At 44.2% G+C, this 19,026-nt stretch overlaps 1 protein-coding gene across 1 annotated transcript in view; it reads right to left on the reverse strand.

Moving 5' to 3' along the window:
- Window positions 1–212: 212 nt before the first annotated feature.
- Window positions 213–19,026, reverse strand: part of LOC142583616 (uncharacterized) — a 207,280-nt gene continuing 188,466 nt past the window's right edge. Inside the window, exons 3-4 of the mRNA XM_075694106.1 lie at window positions 2,031–2,206; window positions 213–628 (exon numbers count right to left, since the gene is read on the reverse strand). Of these exons, the coding sequence (XP_075550221.1) occupies window positions 347–628; window positions 2,031–2,206 (458 nt within the window). The 3' untranslated portion in view covers window positions 213–346. The remainder of the gene's footprint in view (window positions 629–2,030; window positions 2,207–19,026) is intronic.

Below are 19,026 nucleotides of genomic sequence, written 5' to 3' on the forward strand. Positions count from 1 at the left end.
AGCCCGAGGGGTGGTTCAGGGCCCCTTAAGAGCCACGCAAGCCCGTTTTCATTCGACCGATGTGATCTTCTTACAAGTACCCACTCACAATACGTTGACTTCACGTAGTGGTTGATGTTCCACTAGAACGCAAATAACTCCGTGCTCAAGATGAATACATTGTATGATACTGAATCTCGCTGTAGCAAATCACCAAGAGCAAACATTCTGATTCCTTCCGCCGTTTATTTCTCTAAAAATTGGAACGAACCGGCCTATACTGGAGCCAGCAAAGGTGAACCAAACTAAGCATTGTCTTTTTAATACAATGAAGTCAAAAGTATTATAATTAAGCGTTAACCGTCAGTCATGATGGGCCACGGGCGCGAGATCTTCGACGCCACGGTTCCGGGTCGCCGATCACCCAGCTGGTACCGTTCTCTTGGGCGTTGTCCTCTGTGGTAGATAACAGGCGAGCATCGAGAGTGTTGACGTGAGTTCCCCCGGTCACAGCTTCGGCGCCGCTCTCTGAAGTTTCGATCGGCATCGCGGCACGGCTTCCCAACAGAGAGCCAAACAATAGCGAGGCCACGATGGACGAGACCATCAGGAACACCACTACCGCCGCCGGTACCAGGATGAGTCTGGACTGCGCAAAGCAAATAACGTCACATAGGGAACCAGCGCTGAAACTCAGCTTGCCAACCTGATGATAATGATGATGTTTATTGGCATCTCTTTTACAATGGGGCGACGACAAATAGTGACCTAGCCTGCTTGATTTAATCAGGTTTCACTGCACCTATCGCATCTAGTCGTTGGCATAACTGATCCCGATCTTTCGTATTTCATATGTAAATGCTGTATATGACATCAAAATCAAAGAACAAATATTTATCAGGGAAACCGCGCTCTGAGTGAAATGACTCAACTGGAAGAAGAGACTGGTCGCGAGACGCATGGAAGTACCTATTCCGGCAAAAATTAGAGTTGCGAATACAAATTCTTCCGCGGCTCTGTTTATCGCCTACGGTGTAAGGTCATTACCCAGGAAGCACTAAAGCAGGATACCAACGTGGTCACAGGTTGGACCTACGCTGGCTCTGCTTCCTGCGGTGCTAGTGGAGGCGTGCATGGCTTCCCACGTATTTGCTATACGCAAGAGATGCCTTATGGTGAGTGTGTTAGTGCCGAACGAAAACAAAAATGAAAAACGAAAGAACAAAACAATATTTTTGACCGAAACGATAACATAACCGAAACGTCATTCATTATTCTGTTTCGGAGTGAAACCGAAATATTCTTTTATTGGTTTTCAGTTCAAGGGGAAAGTCGGCTATTCGGAGCCACCGAAGTCAGGCTAAGTGAGTATTAGCGCGTACCTCAGGAGTCCGAATGAGCGCGTATCTCAGGCAGGGATAGCCCGAGCGATATCAGGTGGAAGGCTCCACTGATCTAAGCCTGCCGCTCGGTGCACAAACAGATCGGCATCGTAAAAAAACCCAGGGCTTGCACACTGAAGAGCTTATCGTTTCGTTTTCTACGACATAAGTTTTATCGTTCACTCTAGTTTGTTTTATCGGAACAGCAGTCTCACATTTCGGCGAGTACACTCGATAAGGTGCTGCTTATCAGATCATCATCCGTGCCTTGATTCGAGGCAATGAGCATCATCTCTGAATTCTCAATTCACTTATTGAGAAACATAACTACTACTTTTTTTATCGTTGCTTTGCTTCGAAAATTTTTGCATGCGAACGAAACCGTTCTGAACCGTTACGGATCTTTTTTTGGTTTTTCGTTCTGGAGCAGCACCTTAACGGAACTATTTCAGTGGAACGAAACTAAAACCAGAACGAAAAAAAAAAATGTAGTTCCGACACGTTGCTTGTGGCACCATTGTCGATAGTCTTAGTTCTGGCCTAAGCTCTGCATAATTTAGGCTTTACAGACACCTCTACTATACAAGGCAAGCATGTGGCACTAATTACCGCGAAATACTCTAGCATGGCGCCGCTGGTCGCGCGCGTCCCATGCTTGCTGTCGCATACCTGACGCCCTGGACGTCCTCGAGCTGCGTCACCTTCCGGGCCAGGTGTCAAGGCCTGGGCGCTAATGGGAAGCAGCCCATTCCAAGGATCCCAGGGGGGAGACCAACCGGACGAAGACGAGGACTCTAGCCAGGAGTCTGTGCGTGCGGCTGGACTCCGTACGAGAAGCCTTCCGCCTACGACGATAGGCCACAGCAGCGCGTTATTAAAAAAATTATGGGGTTTTACGTGCCAAAATCACTTTCTGATTATGAGGCACGCCGTTGTGGGGGACTCCAGAAATTTCGATCACCTGGGGTTCTCTAAAGTGCACCTAAATCTAAACACACGGGTGCTTTCGCCCCTATCAAAGCGCGGCCGCCGTGGCCGGGATTCAATCCCGCGACCTCGTGCTCAGCAGCCCAACACCATAGCCACTGAGCAACCATGGCGGGTAGCAGCGCGTTATGAAAATGCGCGTTATGAAAAGGAAAGAAAGTAACGATAAGCAAGGAAATCACTCATCCAGCGGCCCACTCTTTAAAAAATTCAGTGTCTCCGCCATACAAAAAAAAAACATTCACCTTAACCCACATGCCAGATAGCAGTATGTGGATCTGCGTCTGCTTATTCACTCATTCACAAATGTAAATCTAGTGTTGAAATGCCTAAATCCCTTGAGGAAAGCCGAAGCCCAATGTCAGCGCGGCAACCTGAAACGAGCTGGCCATGGGTGTCCATAGGCTTTGGCGAAAGCTTTGTCTCTTGAAACTTTGATTTGGACGAGTTGTACCACAGCTATTGAAAAGGCGCAGCGCGACTGAGACGCAGAAAAAAAAACACAAACACATCGGCGCTTGTGATGTGGTTTGTGTTTCTTTGTCTCTGTGCAAAACGCGCTGCACCTTTTGAGTAGCTTTGTCTCATGGTCATCGTCCTAGCCCTGTCAGAAAAGATTCGATAGCTGATGGTGTAAAATGAAACTTTTGGTGACATATTGTGGCAAGTAAAAATGACGACACGAAAATATCGCGAAACAGTAAACAGACGGCCCAGAAAACTGCGTTAAATAAACTTTCATATATCACTGTTGAACTTTCGCTTCAGATATATTAGTACTAACCACCTGGTCAGAATTAGTACACGGTTTTCAACTGTGGTTTCAATTATTGCAGGTAGCTTGCTCTCGTGTGCAGCAAAAGGAAATAGAGCCTCAAGTGTATGGTTGTTAGCAATAGGAAACAATTCAGCATTTAGAAGGCGCAAAATGTTTTTCCTGTGTAGTCTCAATCAAGAAATTTTCCCACGCAGCCATCGAACGTTTCCCGTAGAATTATGTTTCCTGCATGTAAACCGCTCTAAACTAGCCTACATTTACTAGGGGTTCAGCCTTTCTGCGGTAGTACCTTGCATTTCGCAGTCACATGAAATCAGCATTCCGCAAACGTGGCTGAGGCTGTGTTGCCTACATAGCGAAACGACAATTCCTTGCACCACTAAAAATTGCACCAGGAACAATTTCTGATGCACTGCATTGCCTGGAGGCACATATATCATGCGTGAACGTTAGCGAACGCTCAGTGTTCTTACAGGATGCTATGCTAAAAAATTCATACGACTATAAGATAGAATTTGCGTGACTTACTTTGTTGGTTGTTACTGAAATGCATATTCAGGCGGCGGACGATCCAGGCAACACAGAAGGAACAAGCGCTTCTTCTTCTTCTTCTCCTCAAATTCATTCTCAACCTGCGGTACCTCTATGTTTCACACCTAGCCAGAAGCACACAGTTTATGCTTTGTATGATGGCTTATTTAAGCCTTTACTAGCGTTCCGCACGTGGTGACTGAAAAATTGACACCTTGACTCTTAGTAAAAAAAATGGTAATAATAATTATCTTCTCTTTCACAAATACCAGAGCATTCACAAACTTTTTTTTGAAGAATAAACATTATGAACGTTTGCAATTTCGCTAACTTAATCATAATTTTAACAATAATATTTTTTACGCTCGGGTTTGGTTTCCCATCAAGAGGGAGGCAGAGGACACGATAGCACGCACATAGCTGTAGTCAAATTAATGGTACTGTTTTGCAAAGTACTTAATGGAAAATATTCTCGTAGCCTCAGGCTAGCTGTTTTTGCAGCAAATGGATATCAAACATGGATTAGGGCTTATCGTACACGACGAAATTTAAGTGCAGGGCCTGAGGAGTCGGCCCTCGCTTGCGCAGTGGGGTTTATTAACCCCCCGAAACGATAGGGTTATTGGGGAAGCCGCAGTGGAGCGCTCCGGTTCAATTTTTACCACCGACATGATGTTCTTAAATGTGCATCTATATCTATGTATACCAGCATTTTGCATTCCAACCCTGTCGGAATCAACCCTGTGCACTGGGGAATTAAGTCTGCGGCCTCGTGTGTTTGTATGTGCGTGTGTACGGGGCTGTGAGTGGGGCGAAGGCAAAAATTCTCTTGCGCTTACATTTCAGTGCACGATAAAGACCCCTGGGTGGTCGAAATTTTTCAGGAGTTCCCCACAGCCACGCTTTACAGCACCCGAGCATGATGCAAAGAAAAGATTAGGAAGCATTCAAACGCTTATATGCACACGCGCTCTTAAGCGTGCGTATGAAGGTTCCCTAAAAAGCATGGGAGTGGCGCGACATCTGTTGTAAGAGCGGAGAAACACTGATTCACAGAGAAGAATAGCGGGGTTTCTCACATTTTGTTTGTCGAGACGACTCTACACTTAGGCGAAGCTTAGTACTGCTATTGAATACAAGGTAACCTGCAAATTTTTTTTTCTCTTTTAATGGTGAAAGTGTCTGCTGTGATGCCTATCGCATGTGTCTATTATTGAAATAATCACCTTTTCTTCTTCGTACTAAAACAAGGCTTCTATGAGCGCTTACATACTCGGAAAACGTTTTCTTTGAAAAACGTGGCAGAGCCTACATGTCGAATGTGACAAAGGAGGTCAATTAGGTAGCAAAAACACACCCCTGCCAATCTTCAGCAGGTTTTATTATGCAGCTCTCACGCCTACATAATGACATACTGCTTAGCACTCATGTTCAAGAGAGAATCCAGCCAAGGCTCAAAGAAGACGGCTTAATTTTTACACTTAGTTCGACCTACTCTGCTTAGATACGAGGTAAACTTCACTGTTCTTTCGACTGCTTTAATTATAGTGTCTTTCTGGTCAGGTTCCGTTTAACTTGTGGAAGCATGAGTATTCTGTTCGAGAGATTAGTGGTGATCTGGACACATTGCCTATGGGTGCACTTGGCTTGGAGAACTGTCAACATAAGATAATCGTTGAAAGAATTAGTGTGTTTACCGCGTCTCCCTATAAATGGCCCCTTTTCACAAGCTGTGCTGGCGAAGAACCTACGAAGACGTGCTTCAACATGAGTGCCTGCTGTGAAACGTGCCATGCTATGAGGATCGCGACAACTGGCCGTTAAAGGGTTAAAACTTGTCTGCTAGGCATCATGCGAGGACAGCTCGAAGTATAACACAAACGAAACCCCAGTCTTTTGACCCCAGTGTTTTGGATCACCCTGCTGCTTTTACTTGTGGTAGCTCTGATGCGACGCCTTCGCTCGACACTCCGTACAAGTCCGGGAAAGCAAGAAATAAGAATGTCCGTGGTTCTCTTTTTTCTTTCATAACACTCACAAGTATATCAATGCCCTCAGTGCTCTTGATGTCGTCCTTAAAAAGGCTCATCTTTTCCCGCAACAAACGTACACGCGCGGGCGGGGCAGTCTACAGTTTATTGTCAGGGACGATTAAGTGACTTTCCAGGATGTTTTATTTCGACTTCAAGACAACAAACTTGTTATAATGCGCTAGCTATGTTTTTACCATCTGCGTTTCGTTTACATGTGTTGCGTGGCGACGAATATCCAACAGTTCGCTTAAGCCGCAGCATACGGGTTACATGTCGCAATTGTCTCGTAAAAAAAGTAGAGGGCGAAAGTAAAAAATATGCAAAATAAATAACCAGCTCTGGAGAGCAAGTGTACGATTAAAATAGTGACAAAAGCAAATTTTCGCACCGCCTCGCTTTTTCACCTGTTGAACTTGACCATTGAAATTATTGCTTTTTTCATGTAGCCGTCCGTTTATATTATAGTCATAGTCGTAATGGTCATTCGTTATACTTTCACGGCACATAGTTCTAGAAACATTAAGAATAGCATTGCATTACCATCTGTGCTATTCTTAATTGTATTTGTCCACTATATATGACCCACCTGCTCTAATCCCGTTGAGTCTGGCACTATATTGAAGTAAGTAAGTAAATAAATAAATAAATAAATTCAGCATAGTCCCGGAGGAGCCACAGAGCGTATTGCTTTTTCGCTGATTGTTCTCTCCCAATCCTCCCAATGGTCTCAGTGCACAGCAAAATCAGTTTTCACATGGAATAGTTGTTGATTAGGTATTCGAGAACACAGAAAAAAAATACACACTTTATAAATGCGTGCTTGCAAGATATTTTTATTATTAGTTCACGCGTGCTTCTGCTCTGGCTTCAGAATGTAACCAGCAGAAATGCTAGCTCGTTACTTGTTGCAGTCGAAAAGGCCATGTTACTTTCACCCAAACTCCTCAGCGATGAAACGGTGTCAAATTACTACGGGAGCTATCTGTACGGTGTTGCTGTCTGAATGTGATCGGTTTCCTCAACTGCGTACCTCAGGCAGTGTTAAAGGTATTTGAATGGTCTCACTCCTCAAATAATCCCGCTCCTCCTTTCTCCCCAATAATAATTCTTATAGTTAGAGAAATAACCGGCCATCGCGATCGGTTTTCTGTAGCAAATTGCGTCATTACTTGACACCCACCATCCAACCAAATGAAACGTCCATGCGTTTCGAGTCCCTACGCAACAATATATCGCAGAATATTACTCTGTTTGCGTCCTACGAATATCCCCCAACATTTTTCTCTCTTTATCTACGATTTGTCTATTAAAGGATAATTCAATCCGAAGAAAAATACCGTCACACTAAAAATGAGCTGCAGCATGGTGACCGTTATCGTAGGTATACGAAAATTTGTAGAAGCAAGTACTGTTCGACTTACTGGTACTTAGTGAACCAATTTTTTTGTCGGTGCCATCGTACAGCACCGGTGCATCGGTGCATCGTACATTGAACCCGATTGTACGTGTTGGAGGCTGTCATAGCTTGCGCGGTTACCTTGTGAGGCAAGTCGAAAAATTTCTCACCTGTCCTTCCGATAACCACTCGGCGACATTCGTGGCCCCTGTAGTTGGTGGCGATCGCGTGCAACAACAGTTTTCCGATCACCAATGAAGATGGCGCTACATGGCTGACTTCGCTAGATTCCGAAACAATTTTTTTTTCGCTTGACATGCGAAGGCATCCGAGATTTCTAGCATGACACACCGGGGCGCCGCATTAATGGATGCCGCAATCTCGAAGGACATTGAAACGTTCACAAGCCGTCGCCGGAATTCCGTAGGCGGCGTGAGATGGAAAACTCGTTAACGAGCCTACATTTATGTTCCTATTAGGTCGGGTGCGTTCTCCAGTTACTAGTATGCGTAGCATATATATCGCAAAAGCTTGGAACTAAAATAAAAAGAGGCGGCACTGAGTTATGGGTCACAGATCGCGTAGCCTAACTGCTCCGTAACCTTGGGAAGAGGGACCACTGCATTATATTCAAGCAGTTATTGCAAGAGCTGCTAGTACTTGGAGAACGTGATGCTATGAGAAAAACACCATAACGTAGCACTCACTATTTAAGAAGCAGTAATTACAAATGGGCAAAGGTAAACTTTAAACCATCTATTGTAACTTCAAACAAATGAAATATCACTACCATGTACTTCAGATCAAAATGCGCCATGGTAGAGAGATCGCGTTTGTTTTGCTAAACACAATAGGAGAGAAAGAAGTGTTAATACCGTTATGTATGATTTTGTGTAACCCATGACATCCGGCTAGTTAATTGTGACGTGTTAATTGTGAGAAAGTTGGACGCAAGTAAAACCATCCACAACTTTTACAGATTACTGCCTCAACAGAGAGCGGCAAGCAGTGCCATCTACGTCTACTAACGATCAAACGCTCTTCAAGTCTTTGCCTTCCTACACATAGGTGCCGCAACGTGTTCGTCTGCCTCTGAGAACAAGTGAAGGCCGCGGAATTGCCGTCGTGACGTCAAGGGGTGGCGGCGAACGCGCGGAATGGATTAGGCGCCGTGCTGGAGGAACTACATGTATTTACCGTCGCAGTAACTTTGCTTCAAAAAGCATATTCACGCCATTTACATTTGTTGATGTGAATAAATTTTCGGTGAGGGTTACTTCTAGAAAATTACAAAAAGACAGTGGAAGCGCATGGACGGCGTTACCATTTTGTTTTCAGCAGGTGAGCTTTCGCGAGAGTAAATATTGCACAGATAATTAAACAAATGCAACGCAACGTCTTCATTGCTTATCTTTTTCGGTAGTGCATTTTTTTTAATGTTTCGACCTTTCTTGCCTTAGATTGAGCAGTGGCATTTACAGTTCTTTGAATGTAATCTTCGAATTTCTTTATCTCTTTTTTTTTTACTGCGATGGAATCTTTTAACCAAGGGGCTTCATTTTCTACGATGGGTAGAAAGATGAGACGCTTGTTGCTCTCAATAGTGAGCCAGAATTTCGAATCCTTGCCTTTGTAGAAGAGAGCTAGGTCAGCGATGCACATAACCTCGTCTGCTTCTTCCTCTTCGAGAGCCGCCTTGCAAGAAATAGCACGCATCTTTTGGAGATCAGCTGCTTGTAATCGCGTTCGTCTCGATTCTAGGCTCTTTCTGAATGTGCTTCGATGGCAAGGACACAGGCCAGCTCGGGAATATCGATGGAACTGCTTCAAGACGAATACGCGGGCCGGACAACGATGCAGTTACCATGCGCCCTCCTGACTTATCAATGTAACACCTCCTTGAATGATGTCCCCGGGAGCGAAGTGATGTTCGACAACTTCCAAATAAGGTTACTTGAATGCAAGTAACGAGTTTCTGCTCGACAAACGATACTATTTTCGCTAGAGGTCATTCTTAGATACCGAATAAATGCTGTGCGAACAACGCAATATAAATAGAGCGGACTAACCCAGATTAAAGAGGATTTGACGTTAGTCATCTTCGAATGCTAAGAAGTGAAATCTTCTCGTGGTATAGAACATATGCACGTTTTGCACAGATGACTATAATGAGGAAACATGTACACGTGCACCTTGCATCTTGGGTCGTAATTTCTTCGACAATAAATCTCCCCCTGTTTGCAAACAGCGTGACGTCATCGCGAGTGCCCCTCCCATCTGCCGCAGCTTCAAAATACGCGCTGGTTGACAAAAAAAAAAAAACGTTCGTGCGAACCGTTCTCTCCGCGTAAGAGCGCTGCTTGTGTATCAACTACTGCGATGACAATTCCAGCATATGTCTATTTATTGAAGTGACAGCATCTACGAACGCTGCCTTGAAAGTACGATCTTCTCCGTTTTACCGGCGCAACGACCTAGCGTTGCTACTGAGTGCATGGTTCCCTTAAGTTAGCATGTATATAGTGATTTCGTAAGAGTGTGCCTCTTCCGTACATCACACAGCCACAAAAAATTATTACTCTTGGAAAGCGAACATTTTGCCACAGATGATGAACGTTTTCACGGGGCAGAAATGGTACTTCGCTTAAATGACTGGCCTTCGAACAAAAAATTTGTATTCCCTTGTCGCGAAGGTACTCTTGTGCGCCCAATTTATACTGTAGATTTAAATGATACACAGGGTCTGTCCTGAAAGCAATGTCAGTAAATTTATTGTGACGCGACTGTGCGTCGGAGCGTGGTCTAACCGATTGAAACTGGTAGTGGGGGAACTCAGCTAAGCAGTGCTCCGTCGCTCAGTGCTCCATGCATCGGAGAGGACGGGCCTGTCCGTGAGAGTTGTTTTTTATTCTTGTGCAAGTGAAAATGCAGCGCTCGTTGGAACAAAGATTTGCAATCAAGTTTTGCGTGAAACTTGGCAAGACCGCTGCTGGAACTGTTACTATGCTCAAGACTGCTGACACAGAACATACTCTGTCCGATCGGCAAATGTTTCGGTGGCACAAGGCCTTCTTGGAAGGCCAGGAAGAGGTCGATGATGACGACCGTGCCGGACAGTCATCCACGACCACCACAGCTGACAATGTGACGCGAGTGAGGGAACTGTTGAACTCAGACCCACGATTACGTGCTCGTTTAATGGCCGACACGCTAAACATTCCAAAAACTGAAGTTCATGAAATCGTTACAAACGATATCGGCATGCCGAATGTGTGCGCAAAAATGGTTTCAAAAGTGCTCACTGACGATAAAAAGTCACGCCGCGTTAAAACGTGCCAAGAAAACCTCGACATGTGCAAACGTGATCGAAAATTTTTGGACAACGTCACTACAGGTGTCGAGACTTAGGTATTTGAATACGACCCAGAGACCAGAAGGCAATCATCTGAGTGGCACACGCACTCGTCCTATCGCCAGAAGAAAGCCAAGTAGAGCAAATCAAAGATCATGATCATGCTCATCGTTTTTTTTTTCTGACATCCACAAACTGCTGCATCACGAGTTTGTAGAGCCTGGAACCACTGTGAACACCAAATTTTATGTGGAAGTCCTCAAAAGAATGAAACGCAGGGTTCAATGCATTCGGCCGGACATCGCAGACAACTGGAAGTTGCACCATGATAATGAGCCGGCCCACAGTGCCTTCATCATCACCGACTACTTAGTTAAAGCAGGGGTGCCAAAGGTCCCCCAGACCCCGTAGAGCCCGGACATGGCTCCCCGCGACTTTCTTTCTCTTTCCATTCCTCAACACACCCCTGAAAGGCAAGCATTTCGGGACAGTCATCATCATCATCAGCATCATCATCAGCCTGGTTACGCCCACTGCAGGGCAAAGGCCTCTCCCATACTTCTCCAACAACCCCGGTCATGTACTAATTGTGGCCATGCCGTCCCTGCAAACTTCTTAATCTCATCCGCCCACCTAACTTTCTGCCGCCCCCTGCTACGCCTCCCTTCCCTTGGGATCCAGTCCGTAACCCTTAATGACCATCGGTTATCTTCCCTCCTCATTACATGTCCTGCCCATGCCCATTTCTTTTTCTTGATTTCAACTAAGATGTCATTAACTCGCGTTTTTTCCCTCACCCAATCTGCTCTTTTCTTATCCCTTAACGTTACACCTATCATTCTTCTTTCCATAGCTCGTTGTGTCGTCCTCAATTTGAGTAGAACCCTTTTCGTAAGCCTCCAGGTTTCTGCCCCGTAGGTGAGTACTGGTAAGACACAGCTATTATATACTTTTCTCTTGAGGGATAACGGCAACCTGCTGTTCATGATTTGGGAATGCCTGCCAAACGCACTCCAGCCCATTCTTATTCTTCTGATTATTTCCGTCTCATGATCCGGATCCGCCGTCACTACCTGCCCTAAGTAGATGTATTCCCTTACGACTTCCAGAGCCTCGCTGCCTATTGTAAATTGCTGTTCTCTCCCGAGACTGTTAAGCATTACTTTAGTTTTCTGCATATTAATTTTTAGACCCACTCTTCTGCTTTGCCTCTCCAGGTCAGTGAGCATGCATTGCAATTGGTCCCCTGAGTTACTAAGCAAGGCAATATCATCAGCGAATCGCAAGTTACTAAGGTATTTTCCATTAACTTTTATCCCCAATTCTTCCCAATCCAGGTCTCTGAATACCTCCTGTAAACACGCTGTGAATAGCATTGGAGATATCGTATCTCCCTGCCTGACGCCTTTCTTTATTGAGATTTTGTTGCTTGCTTTATGGAGGACTACGGTGGCTGTGGAGCCGCTATAGATATCTTCCAGTATTTTTACATATGGCTCATCTACACCCTGATTCCGTAATGCCTCCATGACTGCTGAGGTTTCGACTGAATCAAACGCTTTCTCGTAATCAATGAAAGCTATATATAAGGGTTGGTTATATTCTGCACATTTCTCTATCACTTGATTGATAGTGTGAATATGGTCTATTGTTGAGTAGCCTTTACGGAATCCTGCCTGGTCCTTTGGTTGACAGAAGTCTGAGGTGTTCCTGATTCTATTTGCAATTACCTTAGTAAATACTTTGTAAGCAACGGACAGTAAGCTGATCGGTCTATAATTTTTCAAGTCTTTGGCGTCCCCTTTCTTATGGATTAGGATTATGTTAGCGTTCTTCCAAGATTCCGGTACGCTCGAGGTCATGAGGCATTGCGTATACAGGGTGGCCAGTTTCTCTAGAACAATCTGTCCACCATCCTTCAACAAATCCGCTGTTACCTGATCCTCCCCAGCTGCCTTCCCCCTTTGCATATCTCCTAAGGCTTTCTTTACTTCTTCCGTCGTTACCTTCGGGATTTCGAATTCCTCTAGACTATCTTCTCTTCCATTATCGTCGTGGGTGCCACTGGTACTGTATAAATCTCTATAGAACTCCTCAGCCACTTGAACTATCTCATCCATATTAGTAATGATATTGCCGGCTTTGTCTCGGAACAGTGGACGGGATCAAAGCAGCTTGCACCGCAGCATTAGCGGTCACTGCGGAGGAGGACTATACCGCAACGCATTCGAGAGCTAGAAGTCTCGCTGAAGCCGGTGAATTGACGCAAAAGTAGACTACTTTGACGATTTGTAAATGCTTGTAACGATGAATTCAGTAAATGATTTTTAATGGCCTTACTGACATTACTTTCAGAGGATACCCTGTACAAGATGAACTTCATATATAGCTATCAGTCATATCCATCACGGCGTCTCGGTGGAGTTGCACCAAGTAGCAGCGCCTAAATTCAGATCACGGAGGAATGCAGGAATTCTTGTTACCGTGCTTTAGGAGCACGGTACAATAGCCCACGTTGTCAAAATTAACCCGCAGCCTTTACCTAGTGTCCCCCATAAGCCGCAGTGCAGCTCAGGGACGTTGAACACCGTAATTTCATTTTATTATTAGTCATGCTCATGTGTATGCACAAAGCAAAGGCGTAGGTAACTACGTAATCCGTGGCGCGGTAACTTCGCTGCGTCTGCTGCCTCCCTTTGCTGCTTTCAACCTTATACGACCAAAATATTGCACGTTTATGTGCATCATCACAGCATAAAGTCAGCGCCGTAAAGGTGAGTATAACAATAAAGAAAAAAAAAGTTCAGTTTTACTTAAGACCAGTGCTGAAATGTGGTCATGCAGCTTCGGCAGTGTGAAAACATACTATAGTGATACCCTTCAGTTCGATAGACGATGCTCAAGGAAAGTTTTTTCTTTCTCTGCTTTTTTTTTCCTGCACACAGCGCAGAGCGCACCGAGATACATGCGCTTACTAATCATCGCGTCTTATTCTTTCTCATTTGTTCAAGAATTACGGGTCCTGAACTTCTATCGGCGCCTCATCACTACGTCTGCCCTTATTACACGCTTTTGGCGCTCACACGCACGCACGCACATGCACGCGCGCGCGCACACACACACACACACACACACACACACACACACACACACACACACACACACACACACACACACACTTTCTGTGCTGCGCGTGTAGAAAGTGGTCCGTTTCCCTATACGCAAACGTGAGCCGATAACGTCAGTTTTTCGCCGCACATTTGACCACAACAAATGTGCCACACTTCCACGAAAAAGCCGATAGCAGTGCTGGGGAGTATCGAAGATACATCTAAGATACTCTTTGAGTATCTTGCATCTATATCATCATACGTCTGGCAAGATGTGTATCGGTATCTGTTTTTCCGATAAATGAAATGATGTATCGTGTATCTTAAGATACAAGATACTGGGGCTATGACAACGCCACCGTGCGATATGATGAACGTTGGCTCAACTCCGCTTGTCAAGCTCATACAGCTGCCACTAGCCACATAAATTTGTGCAGGCATTGAATTTTCCGTTGTCTAACCTTAACAGGTAAGTTGACTATACTTCATGCTTAAATGTCATAGCTATTTGTGGTGCCACCTGTATCAAGCTTCTACGTATTCACTGTGATTGTGTGATAACCGCTTTTATATTTTGCTTAGATATATTTTTCTGTGTTATTATTATTATTACTATTATTAAATCAAGGCCTGGGCTGGTCTCAACATCCCCGCTCAGCATAAGGAACTTCTTGATGAACGTGCAAGGACCCGCACATAAAGAAAGCCGTGGTCATGGTAACACCAACAGAAATGGGTAGCTAGATCGGTAAAACAAAAAGGTTATAGCTACCGACATTAGCGGTACAAAAGAAAGAAGGCTAGCCGACATCGACAAAAACTGAACGCCATTGTCAATCTAGAACAAAACACGAACACTGTGTTAAAGAAACTGCGGCAACAAACAAGGTTACAAAAATATTGGAAAAACGAATTGATGACCTTGAGAACTGTGGCTGAAATTCTAACCTCAGTGTGTACGGTTTAACAGACAAGAAAGGGACCAGCAAGGATCTTGAATCAGCTGTCAATGACAACATAATTAAACATATACGTGAACTGGAACCGCTCGCCATGAAATATACCCCGTATATAAAAACCGGGGCCAGAGAAAACACGACTGGTAATCCTCAAGCTTTCGGATTCAAGTAAGAAAATACCTATACTAAGAAGTTGCAAAAAACATAAAGGAACCAAACTTACAATAGGGGAAGATTTTAGCCAACTAATCCGAGATACAAAAAAAAAAGATGTTATGGGATAGCGCTAACCGAAACCGAAAAAAACTGGGACATGGTCTCTCTCGCTCTCTCTTTCGATAAACTTTTAATTAATGACTGCGTGTTTACTTGGGACGAATTCAAGAATGAAAGAGTGCCTGTGCAAAAAAAGGGCAGAAAGAAACCGTCCACAAACTCGCAGTCAAACAAACAAACAAAAAAGAACTAACAATACTAAACATGAGTGCCAGAAGCATACTGAGCAAATTGGAAGATTTTGAAAGCCTATCAAGATATCAAGATATTGAAGATATCAGGCCTGATATCTTCAATCATGCATTCGTGCCTCCCAACTTTTCTGTTATCCGTAAAGATAGACTCAGCAGAGGTGGAGGCGTAGCCCTGTTCGTAAAGAACACAACTCCATTCACTCCCCTGCCTGTAGTCGCAGACGCCGAGGCCATTTTCGCCCGAATTACTTGAAACTAGTCCCCCATGTTCACCTGCTGTTTTTACCAAAGTCCTCAGTTTGATCCAGAACCTGTGATCGCTCTGCGGAGCTTTATACAAAATCATGTTCACAACTCACGAGTTATTCTACTCGGCGACTTTAACCTCCCGGACTTTGACTAAGTGTCCATGCACTTCACATCCCCTTGTTGAGGCGCGCTGACGAACCTAATGCTAAACTTTAATCTCCACCAAGTGGTACGTCGACCAACGTCCTCACAGGGTTCCGCGCACAACATTCTCAAACCTAATACTCATATGTGATCAGTTTCCTCTACATAAAGGCAAACACTCGTAGTAGACGGCTTCTCCGACCACGACATACGCAAATGTACCTTATCGCAAGGCACTGTTCATAAATTGCCTATACTCAACGAGACGTCCTCGACTTCAAGATGGAAGACGGCGCCAGCGTAACAGCCCACCCGCCTCACAAATTACACAGCTTATCTCAAGTGGATTCCAATCCATTAACTAATGTAAATACTCCTTGGCTTCGGTTTAAGTACATCATTGTAGCCTGCTTTAGTAAATTTCACTCCATTTGAAACTCTAAAAGCAAGGAAACAAAACCCATGGATTACCCGCCTTGTAATTCATGCTAAGGTTAATTAAAAATACTAAGGCGTATCCACAAAGCAAAGGGGTTGGGCAGTCCATCACAGAACGGTAGTCTAAAACGTGAAATAAGAAACTTAAAAATACACCAGTGCCTAAAGCAAAACACTATTTTAACGAAACACTGTCACAATTTATTACTAACAAAGCGCAGAGGTTTGGGAACCATTTCCGCGCACGCCCAACCTCAGTTCTGGCACTATTATTAGAAGTAACAACAGCAAAGGCAAATCATTTTAACGATTACTTAGGTTAACGATTACTTTAACGATTACGAGTCCGCGTTTATATCCCGTAACGGCGCCCTCTCGACACTCAGCTATATTGCGCATCCACCTATCGAAATCCCAAATATAACGGACGCCGGTATTTTTAATCTACTCAACCTTGGCCACAAAAAAACCAAACGGCACCGACAATATTCCGAACGAGTTTCTGAAGCGATACGCGGAATTGTGTAGCCACTACCATGGGATTATACGCAGAAAATCTCTTGCGACTGCGCAGTTACCTGACGACTGGGAAATAGCCGAAGTGGTAGCAATTCACAAATCAGGCGACGACACACCTTCTCAATACCGACCGATTTCCCTCATTAGTACATGTTGCACAATCAAGGAACACAGCTTAGTGAAACACTTAACCTACTTTTTAGAAAACAATAACATTCTTTCACCTCACCAACGCGGTTTCCAAAGTGGCTTGTCAACCATCATCCAGTTATCCGAGGAAGTACACGATCTCGCGCTTACTATTAACAATCGTGGCCAAACAGACATTATCTTAGATTTCACCAAAGCATTCGACTGTGTTTCCTACGCCAAGCTAATCTCGATACTGAGGACCATTACTGGGGAGGGACCAATTACTGAATAGATCATAAGCCTTTTACCCCACAAATTGGTGTACCACAAGGATTTTAATTTATATAAATGACCTTCCGTCCACGCTGTCTTCTGCGAGCCGCCTTTATGCTCACGACTGTGTAATTTTCCGAGAAATACGTAACCTCAACGAAATTAATACTCTTCAGACCGATCTTAATTTGTTCTGTAACTGGTGCAAAACTTGGAAAATGAAATTAAATATTAACAAATGTAAGTTGATGCGCGTTTCTCGCTGCTCTAACACTTCCCCTTCTTATTGTCTTAATGGCATTCCTCTTGATTCCGTCGCATCATATAAATATCTAGGCGTACATATATCACGATACTTAACATGGAATGCCCATACTGAATACGTTGCCAATAACGCTAATCGCATGTTAGCGTATTTACGTCGCAACTTCTCTGCTGCTCCCCCCCCCCCTATCGTCCTTAAAACTCCTACTTTATAAATCAATAATACGACCTATACTTGAATACGCGTCATCAATATGGGACCCTGGGCTTGAAAATCTTGTATCTTCTCTCGAACTTATACAAAATAACTCCGTTCGCTTCTTCTTTTCAAATTACAACCGTACCGCAATAAACGAGAAGAAAGGGGGTTAACCGAGGGGTCCGATTTTTATTAGTAATATCATGAGAAGCCAACAGACACTGACACCTAGGACAACATAGGGGAAATTACTTGTGCTTAATAAATGGAACGAAGAAACGATAAATTAATGGAAATTAAAGTGGATGAAAAAATAACTTGCAGCAGGTGGAAACCGAACCCACAACCTTCGCGAAATGCGAAGGTTGTGGGTTCGGAAAAAAAACGAAAAAAAAACTGTCTTCATGACAATTGCAAATAAAAATAACCCCTCTAACTTTACGTATACGTTCTTGACGGGAGTATCCTTACTAAAATCAACCAGCACAAATATTTAGGTGTCACTCTCACCTCAAACTTTCATTGGGATTTAGAAATCATATCGTCCCTTCTACTGCCCTGTAGAAGCTTTATTATCTTAGATCTCGCTTGCGGTACACACCGCGTCATACTAAGTTGCTAGCCTATACACCACGTTCGGGCACCCAATTCTAGAATATGGCAACGTTGTTTGGTTTGCGCGCACTATGTCTAACATACATAACATAGAAAGGGCCCAAAGAAAAGCCATCAGACTAATCTACAACAAATACGCTCGTCACGACTCGCCCACTAACTTGTCAGTTCGAGCGGGCCTTCCAACACTATTTGGCAGAGCAAAACTAGCGCGCTTGAAATTCCTATACCAGGTACTACACAATCGGCTGAAAATAGGTTCTTCCAGTGCTTATCACTTTCGAAATCTCACCTCTCACGCCACAAACACTCGTACACACTAACAGAGTATTCGTTCCGTAATGACGCATTTAAATACTCCCTTTTTCCGCTTGCAGTGAAAGCATGGAATAAACTGGACCCTACTATAACTGACACAGTTTGTTTTTCAACTTTTCTGTAAACTACTAGGTAATGCGTAAATCGATCATATTGGCGAACCTCAAACACATTTAGTGTTGCAATTTCTGTAATCAACGCAACAAACTGATTAGGCCGTTTTGTGTAGAGTGAATTTAATGGAACTGCATGTGATCTGCAAATGTATGGCACCTTTCTGTTGTGCACTTCTCTTTTTGCTTTGTCTTCTTGACCAGTGTTCGGCTGTTCATTGCTGTTCTCCTGCTGGAATTGTATGAATACCCACCTGCTATGGTCTCGTTCGAGAGTGCCAGTATTGAAAATAAATAAATAAAAAAAAATTGCTAACGAACGCTTACGCCAACAGGCAAGTAGAGTATGAAACGTCATTGCAGCTTTATGTGCTCTCTGCATACACGATGCATAACAAACGATGTCACTACCAGCGTTGTTACTGCTGCGCACCTATCCGGTGACCCTGTATCGCGTAAACGGTAATACGCTTACAGACAAGGTAAAACTCCCAGCAGTATTTGCATCATCGTGCGGAGGCTTCTTATTGACGTTCTTATAATTCAATGGCGCCCCGCGAGCTTGTCGTCGGCAAGCTGAGCAGCGACTCCCATCAATGCAAAAACGACAAGCAAAAACCACTGAAAACACAGCGCATAAAGAGCCTTGGCCAGGACGCGATCCCGCGTCCTCGTGCTCAGCAGCCCAACACTATAGCCACTGAGCAAGCACAGTGGGTCAGGCAGATTCAGAGAGTAAAGAAAAAGAAGTGCTGGGAATTTTCAAAGTAGGGTATGCATTTATG

The sequence above is a fragment of the Dermacentor variabilis genome, chromosome 5 (genome assembly GCF_050947875.1).
Source record: "Dermacentor variabilis isolate Ectoservices chromosome 5, ASM5094787v1, whole genome shotgun sequence".
In the NCBI taxonomy this organism is placed as follows: Eukaryota; Metazoa; Arthropoda; class Arachnida; order Ixodida; family Ixodidae; genus Dermacentor; species Dermacentor variabilis.